Below are 23,498 nucleotides of genomic sequence, written 5' to 3'. Positions count from 1 at the left end.
TATTATTTTTATTTTATTTTCACATTCCCTTCTGTGTTTCATTTTAATGGATAATGCCTGATTCTAGTTAATCTTGATCATCTTTCTCCGTTTTTGTTCAATTCCTGTGATTCTAGTATCTATATTTAACATTTTGATACAATCGACGTTGTCGATGGACCTCCCTAGGTCCACTAATAAATGAAAAACGCAGAAAATATGGCAAACATAAACAACCCTAATACGATTGCTTATTTTTTTCATATTTTCGGGGGTTGCCATTTATTATTTAATGTTTGACATATTTTCGGGAGGTACCCTCAACCTGAGTATTTTCTCTCAGAATTCTATGACTCTCAGCTCTGTCGGAATGCGTCCTCAATCACTCATTTGTGTAAATGTCGGTCGACTATAAAAGTATAAAATATGATCGAAATGAAATATTATTAGACTACCTATAGACTGTAAAGGGTCAACTTAAGAATAGCAAGACGGGGAACAGGAAACGCAAGTCGCATTGACATAATAGCTTGGATGAGCAAAAACAGTCCATATTACTATAGTTTTGGGGTTAACATAGAAGGCCAAACGTGAGTGGACAGTCTCATTCCGATATTAATTTAAACGGCTGAAAATGAAAAGCTTTCATCGATTAAGAAACTGAATTGCAATTAATACATTTTGATGGAAAAAATTAGAACATGGAATGTAAAAAGGGAAGGCAATGTTTATTTTATGCATACATTTTCAGGAAAGTATTAATTTTACTTCCAATAAGCAGTAATTATTTTATTATGAGATGGGTTAATGATGAAATCTTAATTTAAATAGTACAAATATTTCGGTAACAGATGTTTTCCATGAAAGATAAGTATTGTGTACGATTGAAGTATTTATGTCGTATTAACATTTCATATATTTGAGGAGGTATTCGAGTGCTGTCCTAATGATGGCTGGGATTAAGGGGTGATTCCGAATGTACTCGATGAGGTACCGTAGAGCTGAGCACACTTTCTCCTTAACGGCGTCGCTGACCGCCCGCTTGTCCGCCACGAAGGAGTCCACGTAGGGATACACACGATGGTAAATGCCCACGGCGGATCCCGGCTGGTCGGCGTCTTCTTTGCCCACCAGAATCCCGTGGAGCTGTCCCCCGGAGACCAGGGGTGCGCCAATGTCACCCTATATAACAGAGGAGGACAATTTGAAATGGTAGTCACAGAGACTTCCCCAGAGAGAGAAAATCTCCTAATCGAACGGTATGCTCATGTGTCGACGGAATATTTTACTTAAAGTACGAACAAATTCAAACTTAACCTTCACACGGCAAGCTACTTCGATGGTTCTACTTGACACCTAGATACATAGTGAGGGGATTATTACGGCCAAAGTATTAGGGAATGGGTGGCAAATGGAGTCTTGATTGAGAGAGAATGAAAAAGCAGTCGGTATAAGAACGATTTTTTCACGAAGGCTTCCACGCTGAGAACCTTACAGGGATCAACTCCTTTGAACTTGAGTGAGATATTGAAAATTTGTAGCGGCAAAAACTAGAATAATAAAATTGCAGAATCAAAAGGTATTTCTAGCCAAATATTAATGTAGAATTTAGCAGAACATGACACTGATTCTGTTTCGGTAGATAAATTAAAATAAAAAATAATTAACTTAAATTTTAAATACGTTTCACGTACACAACGAGAGGAAAATGTTTCTAGACCTTATGTATGGGAAACACGCAGGTAGCCACGCTGACACTACATTGAACTTTCGTCAGTTCAGTATTCAATTGCTTATGAATCACTTCATTCCTTCCAAATAATTTCGTTCACACTTTCTCCTCATTTTCTTAACATACTCCTTTTAATTACCACCGAAAAAGATTTCCGAAAATAAGTTACTCCTATGGCATAATGATGGTAGAAGTTTGAAACGTCTGAGAATATTTCTTAATAAAAATGAATAATTATTTGCAGAAACATATATAAAAGACTTACGTGAAGGCCTTGAGATCGGAGGCACAGCAGTCGGCAGGTAGTCTTGGGAACGGTTGCACAGTTGAGGTCGTCCATATTGTCCGCTTGTTTTACTGAGAGTTGGCTCTGAAATATTGCATATAGTGTTGATATTAATTAAGAGATGCAATGTTAACGAATACATAATGTCACAAATATTTTGACGTTCAAACCGCGAAATCTGGAAAAATCGTAATAATAATGAAAATTGACTAAATAATCCTATATTAGACTGCGGTAAATGGGTTCGCATGCATCCCAACTTGTTTTTCCTTTCGCCTAGTCGCTACAATGTAGAAGAACTTTCACCCATGCAAGTTATTCTTGTGGAAATACCAACTAGACTGCATTATAATCCGGGGGAATGTGCATTGATTCAAGGTTCAAAGAATGCGCCACTGTACATTTTCGGCGTGCCATTCGAAGGTAGAGGCTGGATCGTTCGAAGCGGTTTCGTTGAACACTCCATTTGCCAGGTTTACATTAGGATCATAGTTCACAATGCTGAATGGTGATTCGACCTGAAAAGGAAAAGCAATTTGATGTGTAGCATACATTCCACCGTGATGGAGTTAACATTTTGGCTCGCTTCTGTGGGGCCAGAAGAGCAATGCGTCCAATGGAATGAAGTTATTACATTTAAAATATTAGTCATAAATTCGGATGCGCTGAGAAAAATGCTTTTGTTGAATTTAAAAGGATATTCTTTAGACAAAGGATATTTGATTTAGTGTATTTTATATATTAGGCTTTGGAAGGAAATTTGATCGATGCAACCTTTTTCGAGCGTGCCTGAAAAATTTTCGCAGGTCATGCAAATATGGAATACATTTGAAAATAAGGATTCTTTCTACATATTATTCGGCCCTTTCAATCTACTTAATGTTTCCAATAATTTGATTTGCAGTCAAAAATAGTATATAGAATAGAATAATTAAAATAATTATCGTCAAAGCGAATAATAATTCCGGGTAAATGGGTGCAATGCCAATGCGATCTCCATTGAAGAGTGCACTAATATGATGTTGGGGCCATGTATAAGGCAATTCATTTAGGTAAAATTTACGTTCCCATGTAAATTAATAATTTAGATGGAGGAATCAGAGTTTATTAGCTAGACGAAAAGTCCTCCACCACTGTCTTGATTATGTTCAGTAATAAATTATCTGACAACTGCTGTTGATTTATCGTAGAACTCGAAAATATTCGCCCAAAAGTAATTGCGATAAAAGATCGGGAGCAATCTCGTTAAATTAGTGATGTCTTCAGATGAATATGTTTTATTGTTTGAGAAACATTTCCGGAGTAGCAGGTTGTAATACGCACCTTGACGACAGCCAAATCGAAATCCTTGTTGAAGGGATCATACCGAGGGTGCAAGGTGACGTGTGAGACCTGATGCAACGCTTCCTTTTGGAGACCAACGGCCACTTCCAAATAGTCCGTTTGTGCCCTTCAAGAGACGGAAACGGAGAGGAACATAGAGTAAAGCCCCTGGGTAATTCTCGCGCATGTCACCAATTGCACCGAAAACACTTTTACCCGAGATGATCCCAAATAAATTAAAGTTTAGTTTGAACATCTAAGTTTAAATTTTTCACAGTACTTTCATAGAGTAAGGTATACTTTTTTCCTCGATTCGTAACGGCTTTATACACAGTGCATTCTTATTTTCAGACATTGTAAATTAAAATGAAGCATTAGGTACTCACGTTTGGACGCACTGCGCGGGAGTCAAGACCAACGAGTCTCCAATCACAGCGCCGCTGCACCTGTGCTGTCCCATGAACCGGACGGATGCCTGGAGAATGTCAATTATCAAATCAAGCGTCGGTGTGAAGATGAGGAGAGTTCTTAATTGGAACCATTAGGATTACCACATTTCTAAAAACCGTCGAACAACCCATGGAGGTTCTTGAGTACAAGACACATCGAACCCGCTCCATAGACCTCCTCTCTTTTACTACATATTCAATCATACGTATCTTATTTACCTCAAGGGAATAATGGCATCTTCTCTCATTACTTGTGTTACAGTTTGCATCTCAATATTCATTAAATAAGGACTCGGGACATTTCTCCAACATTACTTATTATAAATCACTACTCAATGAGACGTACAGGTCAACCATCATTGTTATCTCATTATTCCATTGGGTGTCCACTTTCCTTGTATCTCCGCAAGTCTCACAGTAAAATGTCATTCGTGATATTTCAAATATTCCACTTCATTTGTAAATAGGCCAGAGATTTAGGAAAATTTATATTTACATCTCATATCACATCTAGAGCGATAGTTCTTTAATGTTAGTAATCCTATAAAATACAATTGAAAATTTAGGCCTGACTTTGTAGAACGTCTACATTATGAAAAGCAAACAGCATCTTTGTTTAGTCCGCATAATATTTGAATGTTATGACCCGAGTTTAAACCTGATGCCAGTTCAGACAAGATGATGAAACTATGTATTGAATACCGTTTGGTAAGTTTAAAATTTTGGGTGGAATAACGCAGTCGCGTCCTTTTCTTTCTATTAGATCTTTTATCAGCGGGAGACTTACGTGAATGGGAATATCCTCTTGTGACACAGCACGGGCATCCAAGGACACTGAAACTAAGAATAATATAACAGATTAATGTTTCACTCACGGGAGATGTTTTCATTTCATGCACAGATAAACATTTTTAATCGAGAAAATCCATAAACAATAATTTCCGTCGCGGTTAGCTCATAAAATGTTTAACATTTTTTATTTTATCTTCGAAGAGCAGGCTTTAAACCTTGGAAAGGCATCTTATTAAACAATATCCCTAATTTCGGGTGGAATAATCGTTAACTCTGCTATTGGCATTGACGAAACCTAAGAAAAGGTCAAAGTTCTGCAGGATGTATTTACCAAAGGTTCTCAGAAATGAACCTATTCACTCTTTGGCCATTCATTAGAAATACATGAGATAACGCCGCGAATTTACGAAATACTCACATTGTCGTCAAGAGTCCCTTTTTAATCAAAATGTAGCCTATCCTATGAGTGATAATATTCCGAGAAAATCAGGTGGGAAAGGGTGGCAAAAGTTTACAACGTGATTCAAGTGAAGACAACATGGAAAAGTAGCAAGCAGGAGGAGGTGAATAAGTTTGATTTCCATCTCAATACTCATTAAATAAGGATTCGAGACATTGGTCGAACAACAATACTAATTATATATCTCTACTTCTCGATAGCATATCGATATTCCTATACATATTTTACGGAAAACAAATTCACGTTGAATTAACATCAATGCATGAGGATCATCCAGCTAATTGGGAATGTTTTTTACCCTTAGAAATGTTGACATTCTAATGCGCATTAGCGGATGACTGCGTTGAAGTTACTGTCGCGCGTTCGCCCGCACGTTCTTTGAAAATATATATTTGTTGAAAGAACTGGAAAAGTCATTCTGATTCTAAATAAATATCATTGTACAATAATATCATATATGTGTGTATAGAGTATTATCGTGTCGTATCGCACTCCCTCATTTAAGAAATGGTTAGATAGTTAATCATATAGTAGTTTTTAAATAAAATAAATCCTCATCTCAATATTCAGGGATACAAGTATTTTAAATGAAATTTTAGGGCTTGCACATCGGGGACAATTTAACTCTTTAAAGTCGAAATAGTGAATCAACTCACCCAAAGCAAATGCCAAAACAAAAAATGCGGACTTCATGGTGGAAGTAGTTGCTGCGTGAATCGGTTGAGTTGAAACACAAATCTCTTCCTCTCCTGTATGCCTGGACGATTGCCGTACGAATGGAGGGCCCGTATTTATATCGTCAGTTGAATATGAACTCTCTTCCTCCTTTATTTTCCTTCTCTAGCCTCTGACCAATGATGGCACGGAGTCTCTTGATTCATTTTTCCTGAGCATTCATGATAAGCAACTGCAACTGCCCGTTATCGCATAGGGGGTGACCTTGCTTGCTGACCACGTTTCCTACGATGCTCGTAGACATTCCGCGATAGGTTAAGAATTTTTTCGCTCATAATTATCACATATTATTTTGAACCAATTCTGCGGAATACGATTGGTTTATCTCTTGTAAGCGATCTGGATTAGGCGAAGAAGCCGTGCAGTTATAGGAAATGAATCCTTAGTGTAAAATATTTTTTGGTTTTTCGTTTGAAATATACTAAATGTGAAAACTACTGAATATATTTAAATGATCTAAGTTATATTTAACTATGCCAAAACAGGGTTATTACAAAAACATGGATTCTTCATGAAACCTTTTCTTACAAAATCTACCCTAATATTTCATCGCCACAAAGACACGAATTAATCGGGCTCTGGGAATCCGTCAGATAAATGTACCAGTTTTATTTCTTGAACCATCGCATTGAAAATCAAATTGTGTCAAGTGAAAAAGTTTGAAAGAATAAGAAAACTATCGTTTATTAATAACTCTTACTAGTCATTATAGGGAAACAACCTATATAGGATGTGTTCAAAAGTGCTGCACTTTCTGGTGATATCCTAGCTGGAAACAAGGGAGATTCCCTTTTAGGGTATACGAATATAAATCCCCAACGTACAGCTACAGTTTGTACCGAGATGGGTGAGTACTTGTTAGAACAACGACCGAGGATAGCAAAACCCCTTCTATCAATACCAAGTGCCAACTGCCTTCTCGGAGTACGGATTGGCGGAAAAAGAAAACTATGAGATATGGAAATGTACAAATTTCCCCATGTTCGAAATGCAAAAAGTTTGCATTCACCGGGACCGGAACTCAGGGGAATCTTGAATTCCGGGTTCGGGTTATTATTAAGATGAATGATTTGTGCGTTGGGATTTCATTCCCTTATATTGAAAATCAGAAGATGGTTCGGTTATAGTTTCACAATTCTTCGAATAATGAGACAGTTTGGTTTGTATCCTAGAATGACACTGGGTTAAATGCCTGTCACCCACTCTCTTGAGTTATCATGCTCAACGTTTCACTAAAAAGAAAGGAACTAAATGAATGGGCTTGGAGTCGTTTTATTATTCGTGGTGCCTGCTAACCGGGAATGGAGGCTGTAGCGAGAAAGTAGGGGAAAGAGGATTATCTATGTGTTTGGCAGCATCAGAATAATTATTGGGACGACGGATTTTGAGCATCTGACTGTTGACTACAAGTATGATACTCGTAGAACTGTGCAAGAGGGTTAAATTAAAGGAAGGAGAGGAAAGGGAACGGGAATGTATGCGACCCTTCATGGCGTAAACATTTCAGAAGTTATAAACAAAAATAAGAATTAACTAATGATCGGTTGGGTTGGATGACATCCAAGAGAAACTTTTTGGAAGAGAGTTCCACTGAAAAAGAAAAAAAGCGATGTTTTTCCTTCTTTCTTTTGAAATATCGACTAAATTAAATGTTAATCCTAATAAGCTATTGAGTGAATACTTAGTTTATTTCTCTTTACCTCTCCTTCTAAACGCGTCCTAGATTCTTTGATATTCTCAGCTTTGTGGAAATTCTTCAAAAATCAAAACACGAATGTCGGTAGAAGATATCAGAAGCCATTAATCGAATTAGAAATGAGGATGAGAAATGACCTGATATAGAATGTAGATAGCTACCCCAATTTTTATATAGTACTCCAAGCCCAAAAACTAAATATTATATTTAATTAAATAGTAAAAGGTAATGTCAATATTCATAAACATTCAGAGGAGAGATCTGAATGAATTGTAAACGTAATATAATAGAAATAAGTGTTCACTCACGTATTACTATATGATAATGTCTCCACTATTGTGTTTAAAAATATTAACAAAATCCCTATTAATATCAAGGCAAAGCATAAAGGACAGGCTTTTAAGAGAAATGATGTAATTTGATGGCGAGAGGAGAAAATCCTAATGAGGAGCGCTATAGGTAAGACAAACGTCAGGTGTCATGGGAACAGCATGAAGAGGGGTGATTTCTGTTTGCAAAGAAACGTGAGAGAATGATAGGTGACGCGGCAACAGTAATGAGAGCAAGGGAAAAGTACAGTGTATACATAAAAAAAGATGTTGGACGGACAGGCATCCCATTTTTAAAATCGCCCAAAAAATCTATTTTCTGCACTGTAAATATTCTTTAAATGTAGAATTAAAAAATAGTGAAAACGAAATCATCAACAAAGTATTTTCTGACGAGGAAATCCTAAAAACGATATTCTTATTTTCGATTAAAGGATTATAACAGAATTGGTATATATGTATGGTTGTAAAATATAGGTATACATGTAAAACTTTTAAAAAGTTAATTTAATAAAATGTTGTATATAGTCACTTCCATCAGTAAAATATACGAATCGCATTTAAGCAAAACGTTAAGCCAGTGAAGTAAATCAGAGGGCGGTAGTATTAATAGGCTATTATATTATAAAAATGTAATTTTATCATGAAAAATATTAACGCTGTTATAATGCTTTATTTTAATTTTCGGTGAGGGAAAATATTGTAAAAGATGCTTTAATCATTCAGTCAGTGTAGAATCTCTGACAACATTTATTTGATAAAATACCGTCGGAGTTGGAGAAAGGGTCGAATTTCACTACGAAACTAGAAAGGTCTCCTGAAATGATTTTTCCTCCATGTCTCTGTGTAAAGGTACCTAGAATTGGCGAAGAAGGCCTATAATTTCCCAAATTCAGTATACTTTTTTAATCGAATATCCTATTAGTTCCAAGTAATTACGGGAGGTTGCACAATACGATTTACTGGAAGTCAGGGACCCTTAATCTGAGAACTTCAACGGCACGCCACATATCCTTGTGAGATCTCCTTGTCCACCAGATTACATCAATATATTTTTAAGATTCATATCCATGTGGCATATTTCTCATAATGGCTACTAGTTGGGGACTAAGGGTCAGCAATTAACTTCCTCCTTCCTGCCTCGTGATAGCGTCCAGTTACACATAATTGTGATTAGGACTGGATTTCCTTCATATTTTCCTTATTTGCGCGCTAGCGTCCAATCGAATATCTCTGATAAAATCCAACCGATCGCGCAAGTCAGAGTATATGCGAGCAGTGTCACCTCTGACCTTGCATTTTACTTATCAACCCCACAGCACACACGGTATAATATAAACTCATCATCGCACACACAGAGTCATTCACCGAGGAGATCCAGTTCCGTCGACATCCCGAGTTGTCAGAATCGAAGCCATGGCCACATCAGTCTTTGTCATCGCCGTTCTATTTTCCATTTGCTGGGGTGAGTTGTGCTCTCTTTGTAACAATAACATTCAGAACAGGGAGAGGAGATTGAAAATCAATTTTCTATTAATTATAAAAAGAAGCCAAAAGGATTTCAATTTACTAAGGAATAATTAATTTTGCATGTTTTATATGATGGTACATGTTTTCTTGTTTATTACGGGCATTCATCGCGTTTATATTCTTCGACCCGGGCATTCTAAGTTACTTCCATGTTATAGCGTTTAATTGTGCATTATTTTACTCTGTGGAGATATTAAAAAAATCCCTAAAAATATTTCCTTTCAAACAATCCTTATAGTGCACCTGATATATTGAAAGAATTTTTCATTTCGTATCATTTACATAGAGCCCCTCATAGTTGGAACGGCAAGACCGATGCATTGCAAAAAGAAAGAATTATAGTTTTACTTCCATCAAATCTACGATTCCGCATTATATTCGCGAAGTTACTATTATTCTGCCATGCTTTATTACACAACAAGTCAAAGACTGTCTGATTGATTGAAAAAAATGATTATTTTCAATCATCTTCTCGTTTTATCTTCAATAAAGTAAAAGGGTGTGCTAGGAATGGATTGTAAACCATTGCAAAGGAGTGTTTTTGGAATGTCATCTTGGACGGAATTATGTTGAATTTCGAGAGATATCGTCATCGAGGTTAGCTTCCGCAAAATATTTTGTTGACTGTTCGCCATGCATTTTGGGATATGAATACGAGAAGGTAATGTAGATCAAGAAAGGCGAGAAAAGGAAAATATACATTTTTACTGCTATTTTATCAGAATATATTGAACTAATGAATAGAGTAAAATAACCATTTATATTTTTCGGCATCGATTTTTATAAATAATGAAAATGTACAATTTCCTAACTTACTGTCAATAGGGTATGTCGTTCATGCACGAGGGGATTTTTTCGAAGAGTGCAGGGTGGCAAGCCAGCAAAGGGAAAAATTTCCCTTTACATATATATTATTTATTCTACTTCAGTCCGGAAACAGCACTTCGACCTTTACATCGGAATTTGAACAATGATATAACAATTTGAAAATTACATACATCCAAGCCCTAGGCGGAGGAAAAACCACCAAGCCGAGATCCCGCGAAATCTGGGTTGTTAGACGAGGACATAACCCCGCCGCCACTGGGGCATATAGTATGTATACACGGTACAGGTATATTTTTTCGCCGAACCGATGTGTGTGTATATATATGTATACATATATTTTAAGGTATTATATTGTTTAAGGTAGGTTTTTGGATGGAAACAACTACCAAATAAATATTTTATTACTCCTAACAAAACACAAATTCCCTCCTCCTACTCTACATCAGGTCTCTCTTTATCTCTGAGAACTGCCTTCCTACCTTCATCCCGTCCAACATGCCTATCCTCTTCCTACCCTTTCCTCGTTTGCCTAACATTCTCCCCTCAATTACAGTCTTCAACATCCCGCTGCCGGTAAATACCCATTTCATCCACTTTTCCTGACTCCATAGGATTTCTCCCAACAAACCCCTCTCTTCGCTCACCATACCAAGTGCTTCCTCGTTTGTTTTCTTCTCTGTCCATTTCACCTTCTCCTTTCTACTCCACACCCACATTTCAAAAGCCTCCAGTCTACGTCTATCCTCCTGCTTCAATGACCACGTTTCCGCCGTACAGTACAAAGCTACGCTTTACTTCAAAGTTTTTACGAGTCTTTTCTTAATATCCTTATTCAACGTCCCTCTCATACTCCCTCCTCCTTGTAAAAGCCTCCTTGCCTCGCGCAGTTCTTCTCCTTACGTCCCTACTACATTGACCGTGTTGGTCCAAAACACTTCCGAGATACGTAAACCGTTCTACCTGCTCTAGTTTTTGCCCTCCTATTTCGATGTTTAGCTTAACCTTTTTCTTTCTAGAAAATCGTATAACCTTTGTTTTATTAATATTAATTCTCATCCTATACCTGTCGCACTGAATTTCCAATTCACTCAGCAATGCTTGCAACCCCTTGGCTGACTGATACACTAAAGCTTTGACATCAGCAAACCTAGCCAATTTTACGAATTCCCCGCCCCCTCTTTTATTCCTACCTCCAGTTATTCCCATGCCTCTTTAATCATTTCCTCTGCATACAGGTTGAAAAGCAACGGTGATAATGGGCAACCCTGCCTTACACCTCTTCCTAAAATTGCCAATCCGGACTTCCCGTTCCCCACTCGCACCTGAGCAGTCTGAGACATGTACAGGTTGCGGATTAGCCTCGTTTCCCTCCAATCTATTCCTCTTTCCTGCAATATACTGATCGGTTTTTCCAAATTCACTCTATCAAACGCTTTTTCGAAATCTCCGAAACAGGCAAATGCTTCCTGGTGGTATTCTATATTCCTCTCGATTAATAATCTCAATACTGCAATGGCATCAAGAGTACCACTCCCCTTCTTAAACCAAAACTGATCATCCTCCAAGTAATCATTTGCCCTACTCTCTATCCTTTGGTTCATGATCCTGAGAACAACTTAAGCTGCGCTGGATATCAAACTTTTTTTCCTGTAGGCCTCACCTGATGTAGCCTTTACCTTTTTCGAATAGGAACTAAAACTGCTCTCACAAAGTCTTCCGGCCAGTTTCCTTTTTCATATATACTACGAAACATCCCATATAGCCTCTTCCTCCCACTTTTCCTAAACATTTGAGTAGTCCCGCAGGGATGTTATCCACCCCACGGCCTTATTTAGCTTCATCTCCCTTAATGCCCTTTCTATGTCATCGTCGAGTATGCCTGGACCTAAGCCATCTTCCTTTACGTCATGTTCCTTTTCTATGTCTAACTTTATTGGTCTAAATTCTTTACTATACAGTTCTTCTATATACTCCTTCCATCTCTCTTGGATCTTTCCTGCGTCAACCATTACCTTACCCGCCTTATCTCTAACTGTTAGCATAGATCTCCCTTTCCTACTTCCCGATAAAGATTTAACTTTGCTGTGCAGCGGACAAATTTCATTCTTCCCCTGCAAACTTTCTATATCCTCGCACTGTCTTCCACCATGCTACTTTTTCTTTATTTGTTGCCCACCACAATTTATTGTTTAACTCTTTGTACTTGATTTTGCGTAACTCTATGTTTATAATGAATAAATAAATAAATATATATATATATGTATATATATATGTGTGTATATATATATATATATATATATATATATATATATATATATATATATGTATATATATATATATATATATATATATATATATATATATATATATATTTAATGAAGTTCTCCCGGGCCTTCCATTGGGTCATGGGCTCCATGGTGGCCGATGTTTCGATGGCCGACTCGTGCATATATATATATATATATATATATATATATATATATATATATATACTATTTTTAACGTTAACATTTCGAAGGTGAAATTGAGGAAGGCTTGAATTTGTTATTCACCAGGGCCCATACCCGATTTACGTTTAATTTATCCAAGTCTTACACATTGCAACATTTTATCAATAGCCTATACACTGATAATTAACACTAAGGCAATTTGGCCACATTTTAATTAGATACATTATCATCCTGTGACAACCCTCTTTTCGCCGATTTTAATAAATCTTTCCCATTTTAATTCAATAAATATTGATTTTAGCCTTGTTTAGCTCATAATATATATTCCTCCTCAATATTAAACATAATTGCATTCATGATTGTCAATCAGAGTTTATATTAACTATTCAGCATGCTTTCAATTTCATTTCATTTTTTAGGACGCGTAATGTCAATCCACAGGCCGATGCTAAAAGGAAATGCCATTGATGCAGGGGAAACGGATCCATACAACTTATTCTACCAGGTAAGACTTATCCCAACGGTTAATGATCAAAATGATGGAAGAGAGCGAGTTTTTTTTACATTATATCTGTGGTGAATACTAAATCAGGTAAGAAAAAACCCATATTATTACGCAAACCTCTATTGGATTCGAAGGAGGACTAATTACCACCGTGTGGTAATTAGTCCTCCTTCTCAAATCCTCAGTTTAAATAGAAATTGTGGATGGGATCATTTCAATATGAAATCACTTAATTCCCAGGGGCACTGTCAGAGATATCCAATTCTCAATATTTTTTCCATTGAATTGACATTGTCAAGGATATATTTAATCTCTCATCCATTGAGAAGAATCTGTTAGCAACAGGTTGCCCAGGACAACATACTTGATCTAGCATTTGTCTTTGAATTTATCTCTCCATTTAATAAGTGGATCTCGTGAAAAAGAAAAAGTTTAAATTGCTGACGTAAGCCCGACATTACTTCCAGGTGGACATTCGGTATAACGGGAACCATGTCTGCAGCGGCGCCATTCTTGGGAAATATGACATTCTAACGACCGCCCACTGTGTTGCATGGTGAGTACCCGCCTATCTCCTCAATATTTCGTTGAAAATCTAGATGTCTGGGTTTCTAGCTATTATAATTCGCTAACCGGTCAGGCATTTATGTCTACATCAGTTCCTTCATTGATGATCTCCCCAATTTCAATGCTAAACTTAGGCCTAATTTTCCTAAACACCATAATTAATTTTTTCCTTCTTTAAGCAAGTAGCTCTCTTCGATGTTTACTTTTTGGGCAATGCTACCAATGTGTAATTTAGGAATCTAAAGCAGTAAAGTCAAATGCTATGGGGAAATAATCCTCAAATTTATTTGTGGAGTAATATAAAAGTAATGCATCTCTCATTTTAGGCTGAACCCTGCGAATATTTTAGTCCTTGATGGGAGCAGATTTCTAAACGCAACGCTAGGCACGCACCACGTGGATGAGATCCAAACACATCCCCTGTTCAATCCCAACTCGCTGGACTATGATGCAGCCATAATTAAGGTAGGTCACCAGCCATTATTTGCTTTTAATGATGTCTCAAATAGTATTTATCAGGATTTTTTAGCTAGCGGGTGGGCGGAAAAGGGGTGGTTCGGGGAGTATGGGGAAGGAGTGTGAGATTGCTGGGAAGCGGGGAGAAGTGAGGGAAGTGGCACGTGGAAGTAGGTGATTACATTACATTCGGAATAATGTATTATTAGCGTAGTCGGACGTAAACCATCTCAGTAGCCTGCCACTGAATCTAGCTAGCCTCACTAAATCATCATGTGAGGCTAGTGCTCATTTAGTGAGGCTAGCATCTCACCAGACTCATTAAATGCCACTGAAATTTCATGGGGGAGTCCAAGTACTTAAATGGGAATTCAAGTTTCAAAAGTTAATTTTTTGCAATAAAGCATTGCGGGTAATTTAAGGATTATTTATTGAAGCTGGTTTTGTTTACATAAGAGTTCCTATGGTATAGTGTAGAATGATGGTACTTAAGGACACCTTTGTCAACGGGCATTATGAATACTGGCAATGCGCCGAACGGGTGAGATGCTTGATAACTTTTAAGTGGACACAGTGTTGCTCATCCAAGGGACTTTACTAGCCAAGTTCTGTTTAGTGCTTGATCGGACTTCTAAAATCATTTCGTATGTAACATTTGTCTTCCACCGTTACGACTGGGACATGCATCTCCACTACCTGCGCTGGTCAATTTATCTTCATTCAGTGTTTGATTGCATCTTGAAATAGAACGTGGCTTAACCCATGTGAATCATTCCCAGGTTACGGAGCCCTTCAAGTTTGGCAGATACGTCGACAAGGTGGAGCTTCCCCAGGGGGAGGTGGACGATCTCCCTCCTGGGACCAGGGCATTAGTGAGCGGCTGGGCATCCAAGTCGGTGAGTTTCCATTCCACCATATCCCAAGGACAATTAGTAAGCATGCTTTTGCCGTTTATGGTAGGGGTTGGGAAAGCGGAATTTAGCAGATACCAAGAGAAGAAATATTTTCCACCGTAATTCGGGTTTTTCGTGTTTGAATGCGTATTTGGCCAATGCAGCCTGTCTCTTTCTTCTGGCTAATCGTTTGACGAAACGCAATGCTCCTATCATTCATGGCGTTGTATGATTACCTAACCTACTCTCCCTACCTCTGGTCATTGGAATCTTCTGACCTTCTCACCATAATCTTCTGGTGAGAATGTCAGAAGGATCTGATGGCGATGGTCGATCCGTCGAAACGTCAATTTACATATCTGAGTGTCATATCTTTGCGTTTCTATGTTTTAAAAATCTACGCCTCTATTTATATAAATATAAATATATATATAAATATATATATATAATATATATGTATAAATATAAATAAATAAATAAATATAAATATATATATATATATATATATATATATATATATATATATCCCTCCCCGGACTACAACCTTGACGTGGTGGAAGGGCTTGTGCGTTCCGATGACCCCTAGAGCTGTACTGGCGGGAGTAATAAAAATTGCTCCTGGTAGGGTCACCCATGCCAGGTAGGTCGAAGGTTAGGAGCCAGACGAAAGGTAGTCCACGCAGCGTCTGTTCCTCAGTGAGGCGGCTGCAATGGCGTCTGACCCCAGTGGGGCGGCCAGTAAGTGATGGTGTCACGTTAAAAACACTATTGAGGAAGGCAACGGGAAACCACCTCAATTATCATTCCCAAGAACAATGTGATGGACAATAGAGATATTTTGAGTCCTGGCAACCACGGGGCTCGGCCCAATCGGCCGTGTGTCGTGCCCGGCAGCGGGGGAGGCAAGGCTTCCGCGGTCGTCATCCCACGAAACCCTTGCAAGGGAAAACCAGCAGCAGCAGGACAGAAGACGCAGGAGAAGAAGACCAAATTAGTTAGAATAGGAACGTGGAATGTTAGGACAATGATGAGGACGGGGAAATTGGAGAATGTTAAGCGAGAGATGGGAAGGGGAAATATAGATATTTTAGGTCTATGCGAGGTGAGATGGAAAGATAGCGGGGATTACTGGAGTGATAAGTATAGAATAATATACAGCGGTGGGGACGAGAGCCAACGAGGGGTTGCCACAGTATTAAATGAAGAGGTAGGAAGAAGCGTAGTCAACATAGAGCAGGTAAATGATAGAATACTACTAGTGGAGATAAAAGCAGAACCGACGAACTTAGTTATTATCCAGGTATACATGCCACCGAGCAACCATAAGGAAGAAGAGGTCGATAGGATATACGATCAGTTAGAGGACATGATTGCATGTGTTCCTGCAGGGAAACATTTGATAGTGATGGGGGATTGGAATGCGACAGTAGGCGAAGGAAGAGATGGTGATGAGGTGGGGGACTACGGTTTAGGGTCGAGGAATGACCGCGGGGAGAAAGCAGTTGAGTTCTGCAGGAGACAGGGGTTAGTTATCACCAACACTTGGTTCAGACACCACAAAAGACGCAGGTATACATGGAAAATGCCAGGTGACTCGGGAAGATATCAGCTAGATTATATCCTGGTTAGACACAGGTTTAGGAACAGTGTGATAAATTCCCACAGCTTCCCGGGAGCGGATGCGGACTCAGACCACAATTTAGTTGTTATGAAATGTAGCGTACGTTTTAAAAAGATAAGGCAGGGGCGGCGAGTTAGAAAATGGAATATAGAAGCATTAAATGGGTTGAAAAGAAAGGAATACAAACAGGCGGTAGAGAAAATCATGGAGGACGGTAAAGAGCTAAGTACTATTGAAGAAAAATGGGAATGTATCAAAAAAGGGTTGTCTAAAGCGGCAAAAGACACTATTGGAACCGTTAACGCTAAAAGGACTCGTAAACCATGGATCACGGATGAGATGATTACAAAAATGGATGAGCGGCGAAAATGGAAGAATATAAATACAGAATTAGGCAAAATGAAGTACAAAGAATTGAACAATAAATTGAGGCGGGCAACAAATAAAGCAAAGGAAGCATGGTGGAAGACGCAGTGCGAGAATATGGAAAGTCTGCAGAGGAAGGGGGAAATCGGTGCGCTTTACAGCATAGTTAAATCTTTATCGGGAAGTAAGAAAGGGAGATCAACGATAGCAGTTAGAGATAAGGCCGGTAAGGTAATAGTTGACGCAGGAAAGATCCAAGAGAGATGGAAGGAATATGTAGAAGAACTGTATAGTAAAGAGCTTAGACCAACAAAGTTAGACATTGAAAAGGAACATGACGTAGAGGAAGATAGCTTAGGTCCAGGCATACTAGACAATGAGATAGAAAGGGCATTAAGGGAGATGAAACTAAATAAGGCCGTGGGGGTAGATAACATTCCCGTGGAACTTTTGAAATGCTTGGGAAAATGTGGGAGGAAGAGGCTATATGGGCTGATCCGTAGTATTTATGAGGAGGGAATCTGGCCAGAAGACTTTGTGAGATCAGTTTTAGTTCCTATTCCGAAAAAGGTAAAGGCCACGTCATGTGAGGACTATAGGACAATTAGTTTGATATCCCACGCAGCTAAGGTTGTTCTCAGGATCATAAACAAAAGGATAGAGAGTAGGGCAAATGATTACTTAGGGGATGATCAGTTTGGGTTTAGGAAGGGGAGAGGTACGCGTGATGCCATTGCAGTAATGAGATTATTAATCGAGAGGAATATAGAACACAACCAGGAGGTATTTGCCTGTTTCGTAGATTTCGAAAAAGCGTTTGATAGAGTAAATTGGGAAAAACTAATGAGTATATTGCAGAAAATAGGAATAGATTGGAGGGAAAGGAGGCTAATCCGCAACCTGTACATGTCTCAGACTGCTCAGGTGAGGGTGGGAAACGGGGAGTCAGGATGGGCAGTGTTAGGAAGGGGTGTAAGGCAGGGTTGCCCATTATCACCGTTGCTGTTCAACCTGTACGCAGAAGAAATGATCAAAGAGGCATGGGAAGAACTCGAGGTAGGAATGAAAGTGGGCGGGGAATTCGTAAAATCAGTGAGGTTTGCTGATGACCAAGCTTTAGTTTGTCAGTCAGCCAAGGGGCTGCAAGCATTGCTTAGTGAATTGGAAATTCAGTGCGACAGGTATGGGATGAGAATCAATATTAATAAAACAAAGGTTATGCGATTTTCTAGAAAGAAAAAGGCCAAGCTTAACATTAAAATAGGAGGGCAAAAGCTAGAGCAGGTAGAACAGTTTACGTATCTCGGTAGTGTTTTGGACCAACACGGTCAAAGTAGTAGGGACGTAAGGAGAAGAATTGCGCTAGGCAAAGAGGCTTTCACAAGGAGGAGGGAGTTGATGACGGGGACTTTGAGTAAGGATGTTAAGAAAAGACTCGTAAAAACTTTGATATGGAGCGTAGCTATGTACGGAGCGGAAACGTGGTCATTGAAGCAGGAGGATAGACGTAGATTGGAGGCTTTTGAAATGTGGGTGTGGAGAAGAATGGAGAAGGTGAAATGGACAGAGAAGAAAACAAATGAGGAAGTACTTGGTATGGTGGGCGAAGAGAGGGGTTTGTTGGGAGCAATCCTATGGAGGCAGGAAAAGTGGATGAAGGGGGTGTTGACCGGCAGTGGGATGTTGAAGACTGTGATAGAGGGTAGAATGTTGGGCAAAAGAGGAAAGGGAAGGAACAGGATAGGGTTGTTGGACGGGATGAAGGGAGGAAGGAAGTACTCAGAGATGAAGAGGGACCTGATATAGAGTAGGATGATTGATTTTGTGTTTTGTTAGGAGTAATAAAATATTTGTTTGGTAGTTGTGTCAGTCCAAAAACCTACCTTAACCGGTAGATTACTTAAAAAAAAAAAAAAAAAAAAAAATATATATATATATATATATATATATATATATATATATAAACATGTATTGCATATATGTAATGATTTTTAAAGAATGATATATATTTTGGCATCAATTTAAAATAATAATAATAAAATGTCCCCAAATGATTGTACACAGAATCAAATATTTCATTTATTGAGTCACCATTTTTTGCGGGAATAAAATTTATTTTATTACACATATAAATATATAAAATTTGTTAGGTTTAAATCATGTTTCCATTCTCTCCGCTTTAGGAAGAAGGTAAGGTTATCTTGGCAGCGGACGTGACCATGATTTCCAAAGATGAATGTAACCAGATGTATCAGGGCCAGCTGCCAATCAGCGATCGTATGATCTGCTCTAAGCCCTCGCAGAACGCTTCGGTGCCAAAAAGTTGTCTTGTAAGTGAAATTCATGAACTTTTTGTGCAAAATGTCTTATCAGTATTATCAATATCTAATGAAACGGGACTATTATTGGTCGATTCGTTTAATTTTACAGGGCTTACAATAATGCAAATACTTTTGTAAATCATTAAGCAATATCAATCAACGAAAGGGAAAGGGTTTGCCATCTGTTAATCCAACTTTTTGGTTTTGAGGAGTGTGCTCTAAATAAAAAGGATGAAAAAGATAATTGAGAATGTATCTTCTAAATAGATCTAAGTAACGTTTCTCATCATTGACATATATGTCTCCGAAGACTACTGCGGTGGATCACAATAAACTCAATTGGATTAATTACGATTCAGTGCTGCAGTCTTGTTGAATGGCTGTGACAATCGGAAAGGTACGGAGAATTATTAATTAATAACGAGGTAATTAAAGGCCGAAAGGAGAAATAAAAATGTGTTGCACAATGGGAGAAACATTTTCGAAAATTAGATAATTTCCTCAGTTTCTTCCTTCTCTTCCTTGAGAGAGGTGATGTTTCTTTTCTTTTTTGTGTTAATCAGTGCTTTGGGTTTTGTTCGCTAGAGCTAACTTCATAGCCTTGACGTGGTGGAAGGACTTGTGCGCTCCGATGACCTCTGGAGTTGTGTTGGTAGGAGTAATAATAATTGCTCCTGGTAGGGTCACCCATGCCAGGAAGGTGAGCCAGACGAAAGGTAGTCCACGCAGAGTCTGTCCCTTAGTGAGGCGGCTGCAATGGCGTCTGACCCCTTGGGGCGGCCAATAAGTGATGGTGTCACGTTAAAAAAACTATTGAGGAAGGCAACGGAAAACCACCTCAATTATAATTCCCAACATAAATATGATGGTCACTCCAGAGATTTTGAGTCCTGGCAACTACGAAGCTCGCCCAATCGGCCGTGTGTCTTGCCCGGCAGCGGAGGAGGCTAGGCTTCCGTGGTCGTCATTCCACGAAACCCTTGCAAGAGAAAACCGGCAGTAGCTGGACAGAAGACGCAGGAGAAGAAAACGAAATTAGTTAGAATAGGAACGTGGAATGTTAGGACAATGATGAGGACAGGGAAATTGGAGAATGTTAAGCGAGAAATGGAAAGGGGAAAAATAGATATTTTAGGTCTATGCGAAGTGAGATGTAAGGATAGCGGGGATTGCTGGAGTGATAATTATAGAATTATTCACCGCGGCGGGGACGAGAGCCAAAGAGGGGTTGCCATAATATCGTATTAAATTAAGAGGTAAGAAGAGGAATAGTGAATATAGTACCAGCAACGGATAGATTTACTAGTAGAGATAAAAGCATAACCGACGAACTTGGTCATTATTCAGGTATACATTCCACCGAGTGGATAACATAAGCTGGAAGAGGTCAATAGGATAAACCATCAGTTAGAGGACATAATCCCGTGTGTTCCAACGGGGAAACAATTGGTAGTGATAGGAAATAGAAATGCGACGATTTGCGAAGTAAGAGATGATGATGAGGTTGTTGACTACTGTTTAGGCACGAGGAATGATCGCTAGGAGAAAGTAATTAGGCTTTGTAGAAGACAGGGGCTAGTCATCACCAATTAATAATTTAGACACCACAAAAGTGTAAGTCTGCATGGGAAATGCAAGGTGACTCAGAAAGTTAACAGTTAGATTATATTCTGGTTAGACACAGGTTTAGGAACAGTGTGATACATTCCCACAGCTTACCGGGAGCGAATGCGGGCTCTGACCACAATTTAGTTTTTGTTAAGTGTAGAGCCCGTTTCAAATAGATGATACGGGGTGGGGGCTTAGGATACGGAATGTAGAAGCGTTAAATGGATTGAAGAAGAAGGAGGATAAGCAGGCTTCAGAGAAGACAATGGATGACGGTATGGAGCTGAGTACTATCCAATATAAATGGGAATGTTTAAAGAAACAGATATCGAAAGCCGTAGAAGAAAATATAGGAACCGTTAATAAGAATAGGACAAGGAATCTATGGATCACGGATGAGATAAAAAACCTGGTTGAGCGAAGAAAATGGACGAATATAAACACAGAGTTAGCAAAAAGAAGTACAAAGAGTTAAACAATAAATTCCTACGGGCAACAAATAAAGCAAAAGAAGCATGGCGGAAGATGCAGTGCGAGTTGTTTAAAGAAACATATATCGAAAGCCGCAGAAGAAAATATAGGAACCGTTAATAAGAATAGGAAAATGAAACTATGGATCACGGATGAAAAGGTCTAAGAGAGAGATCTAAGAGAGATGGAAAGAATGTTTAGAACAACTGTATGGTAAAGTACTTAAGCCAAAAGGTTAGACACAGAAAAGGAACATGACGTAGAGGAAGATAGCTCAAGTCCGAGCATCCTCGACGATGAGATAGAAAAAGCATTTAGGGAGATGAAATGAAAGAAGAATGAGGAAGAAGTCAACATTCCTGCGGAACTACTGAAATGTTTAGGAAAACGTGGGAGGGAGAGTCCAAATGGACTTATTCGTAGTATCTATGACGAAGGAATCTGGCCGGAATACTTGGTAAGGGAAGTGTTAGTTCCTATTCGGAAAACGGTAAAAACTACTTCATGTGAGGACTACAAGAAAATAAGGATTGATTTTCCACGCAGTTAAAGTGATTTTCAGGATCATAAACAAATTGGGTGGATAGTAGGGTGAATGTTTACTTAGGGCATGATCAGTTTGAGTTTAGGAAGGGAAGAGGTACGCTTGATGCCAGTGCAGTACTGAGATCACTAATCGAGCGGGAAAGAAAATAGAATCAGGACGTTTTTATCGGAACTATAATGTTTATTTACTTTGATAGACAAGAATTTTCATGGCCTTCGGGAGAATTCAGTTTGAGTGTAAATTCCGTGTCGACAAGGAATGTTCAATCATGTGCATCTTCGACGTAGCAATGCATAAGACACATCAAATCAAATAGATATGGGAACAACTGGATTATATATATATATATATATATATATATATATATATATATATATATATATATATATATATTTAAAATAAAATCAGCTTCTCCCGTTATTTTCATGTGTATTTGATTCGATGTTAAATATGTATTATTTCGAGCCAATAATGACAAAGAATCTTACTCTTTGTTAACCATGAATTTACGCATTTCAAATGGGGTCTATTTTCACCATAAATGTTCAATCGAGCGATGGTTCCAATTATAATTATCGGGACCCCTTTCCATTTCAAATTCTATCAAGCATACATATCTATCATAAATTCATCAGGTACGATACAGAGAAAGGAAACAATTCATCGTACAGTTTGTTGAAAATAAGATCGAGAAATATTTTCACATAAATTTTATGATTTACAACATTTTATAAACTCTTCCTCAATCACCCTCAAGGCGGATCCCGGGGCGCCCCTGGTGGTCAAGAACACGCTGTACGGGATGGCGTCGTGGGGCAGGGCCTGCGAAACTCCCGGCCACAACGTCGTCGTTTACACCGACGTCTCCAAGTTGGAATACTTCACGCAGCGGAACATGTTCATTCACGAGAGGGCCAGTGCCAAGGTGTGCGCCGCCCTGCAGCTCATCATATCCGTCATATCAACGATTGCCGGGATCCCCGCGTGGGTTGGAACCGCCCTCATATTCCTCAGCAAATTGCTCGGCTGCTAGGCGCCCGTCATTCTATGTCAGATTATTATTATTATTATATGTCATTGGAGCTTCATTTTGAGTCACTACTCTGATAGATTTGTGTATTAATTTATTAGTTTTCACAAAAATAACCCCACATTGAATCCATCTTACTTAAAGGATACATGATCGTCAATATCACTGTGCTATCATTTACAATAAAGTATTTCGCAAACATTCTCTTTCTTTTTTTCAAACACTAAAAGGAAGATATGGACGTAAAAGCGTGAAAAACTTTTTTTCAGACGCAGAAAAAGACGCAGTTAGTTAACTCATAATAATCTTTTTATCTTGTATGACTCAAAAAGTTTTGTGATTTTTCGGATATTATATGGCGATCCTGCAATTTACAATGCTGTTATTACCAATTAATGGAATGCTTTCTGAATTTTGGTTTCTTGCCTAGGAAAATTGTAGTAAAAATCGTAATTTAAATTTGTTGAGAAAGGAATCTTGCTTGAAGACTTCGTGAGATGAGGTGTTAGTTATTATTCCAAAAA

General features: G+C 38.5%; 2 protein-coding genes across 3 annotated transcripts; one reads left to right on the top strand and one right to left on the bottom strand.

Moving 5' to 3' along the window:
- Positions 1-688: 688 nt before the first annotated feature.
- Positions 689-5,783, bottom strand: LOC139693777 (trypsin-7-like). Of its 2 annotated transcripts, none has more exons than XM_071592050.1 (7): positions 5,678-5,783; positions 4,557-4,609; positions 3,707-3,795; positions 3,321-3,447; positions 2,399-2,515; positions 1,977-2,081; positions 689-1,161 (listed from the first exon to the last, which is right to left on the bottom strand). In XM_071592050.1, exons 1-7 carry the CDS (start codon positions 5,712-5,714, stop codon positions 883-885), a joined length of 807 nt encoding a protein of 268 aa, XP_071448151.1. In that variant the 5' UTR covers positions 5,715-5,783; the 3' UTR covers positions 689-882. The 2 variants fall into 2 exon arrangements, with proteins under 2 accessions (XP_071448151.1, XP_071448152.1); XM_071592051.1 differs by having other exon boundaries at positions 4,557-4,603.
- A 3,361-nt stretch (positions 5,784-9,144) lies between these two features.
- LOC139694303 (trypsin-4-like) lies at positions 9,145-23,175 on the top strand. The gene is made up of 7 exons (XM_071592782.1): positions 9,145-9,246; positions 13,009-13,094; positions 13,562-13,650; positions 13,988-14,126; positions 14,897-15,013; positions 19,181-19,327; positions 22,702-23,175. The coding sequence occupies exons 1-7, from the start codon at positions 9,198-9,200 to the stop codon at positions 22,975-22,977; spliced, it is 903 nt and encodes a 300-aa protein (XP_071448883.1). The 5' UTR covers positions 9,145-9,197; the 3' UTR covers positions 22,978-23,175.
- The last annotated feature ends 323 nt before the right edge of the window (positions 23,176-23,498 follow it).

Source organism: Hetaerina americana, unplaced genomic scaffold (genome assembly GCF_022747635.1).
Source record: "Hetaerina americana unplaced genomic scaffold, ioHetAmer1.1.p SCAF_5, whole genome shotgun sequence".
NCBI lineage: Eukaryota > Metazoa > Arthropoda > Insecta > Odonata > Calopterygidae > Hetaerina > Hetaerina americana.
This window is presented reverse-complemented; position numbering and strand designations above follow the sequence as displayed.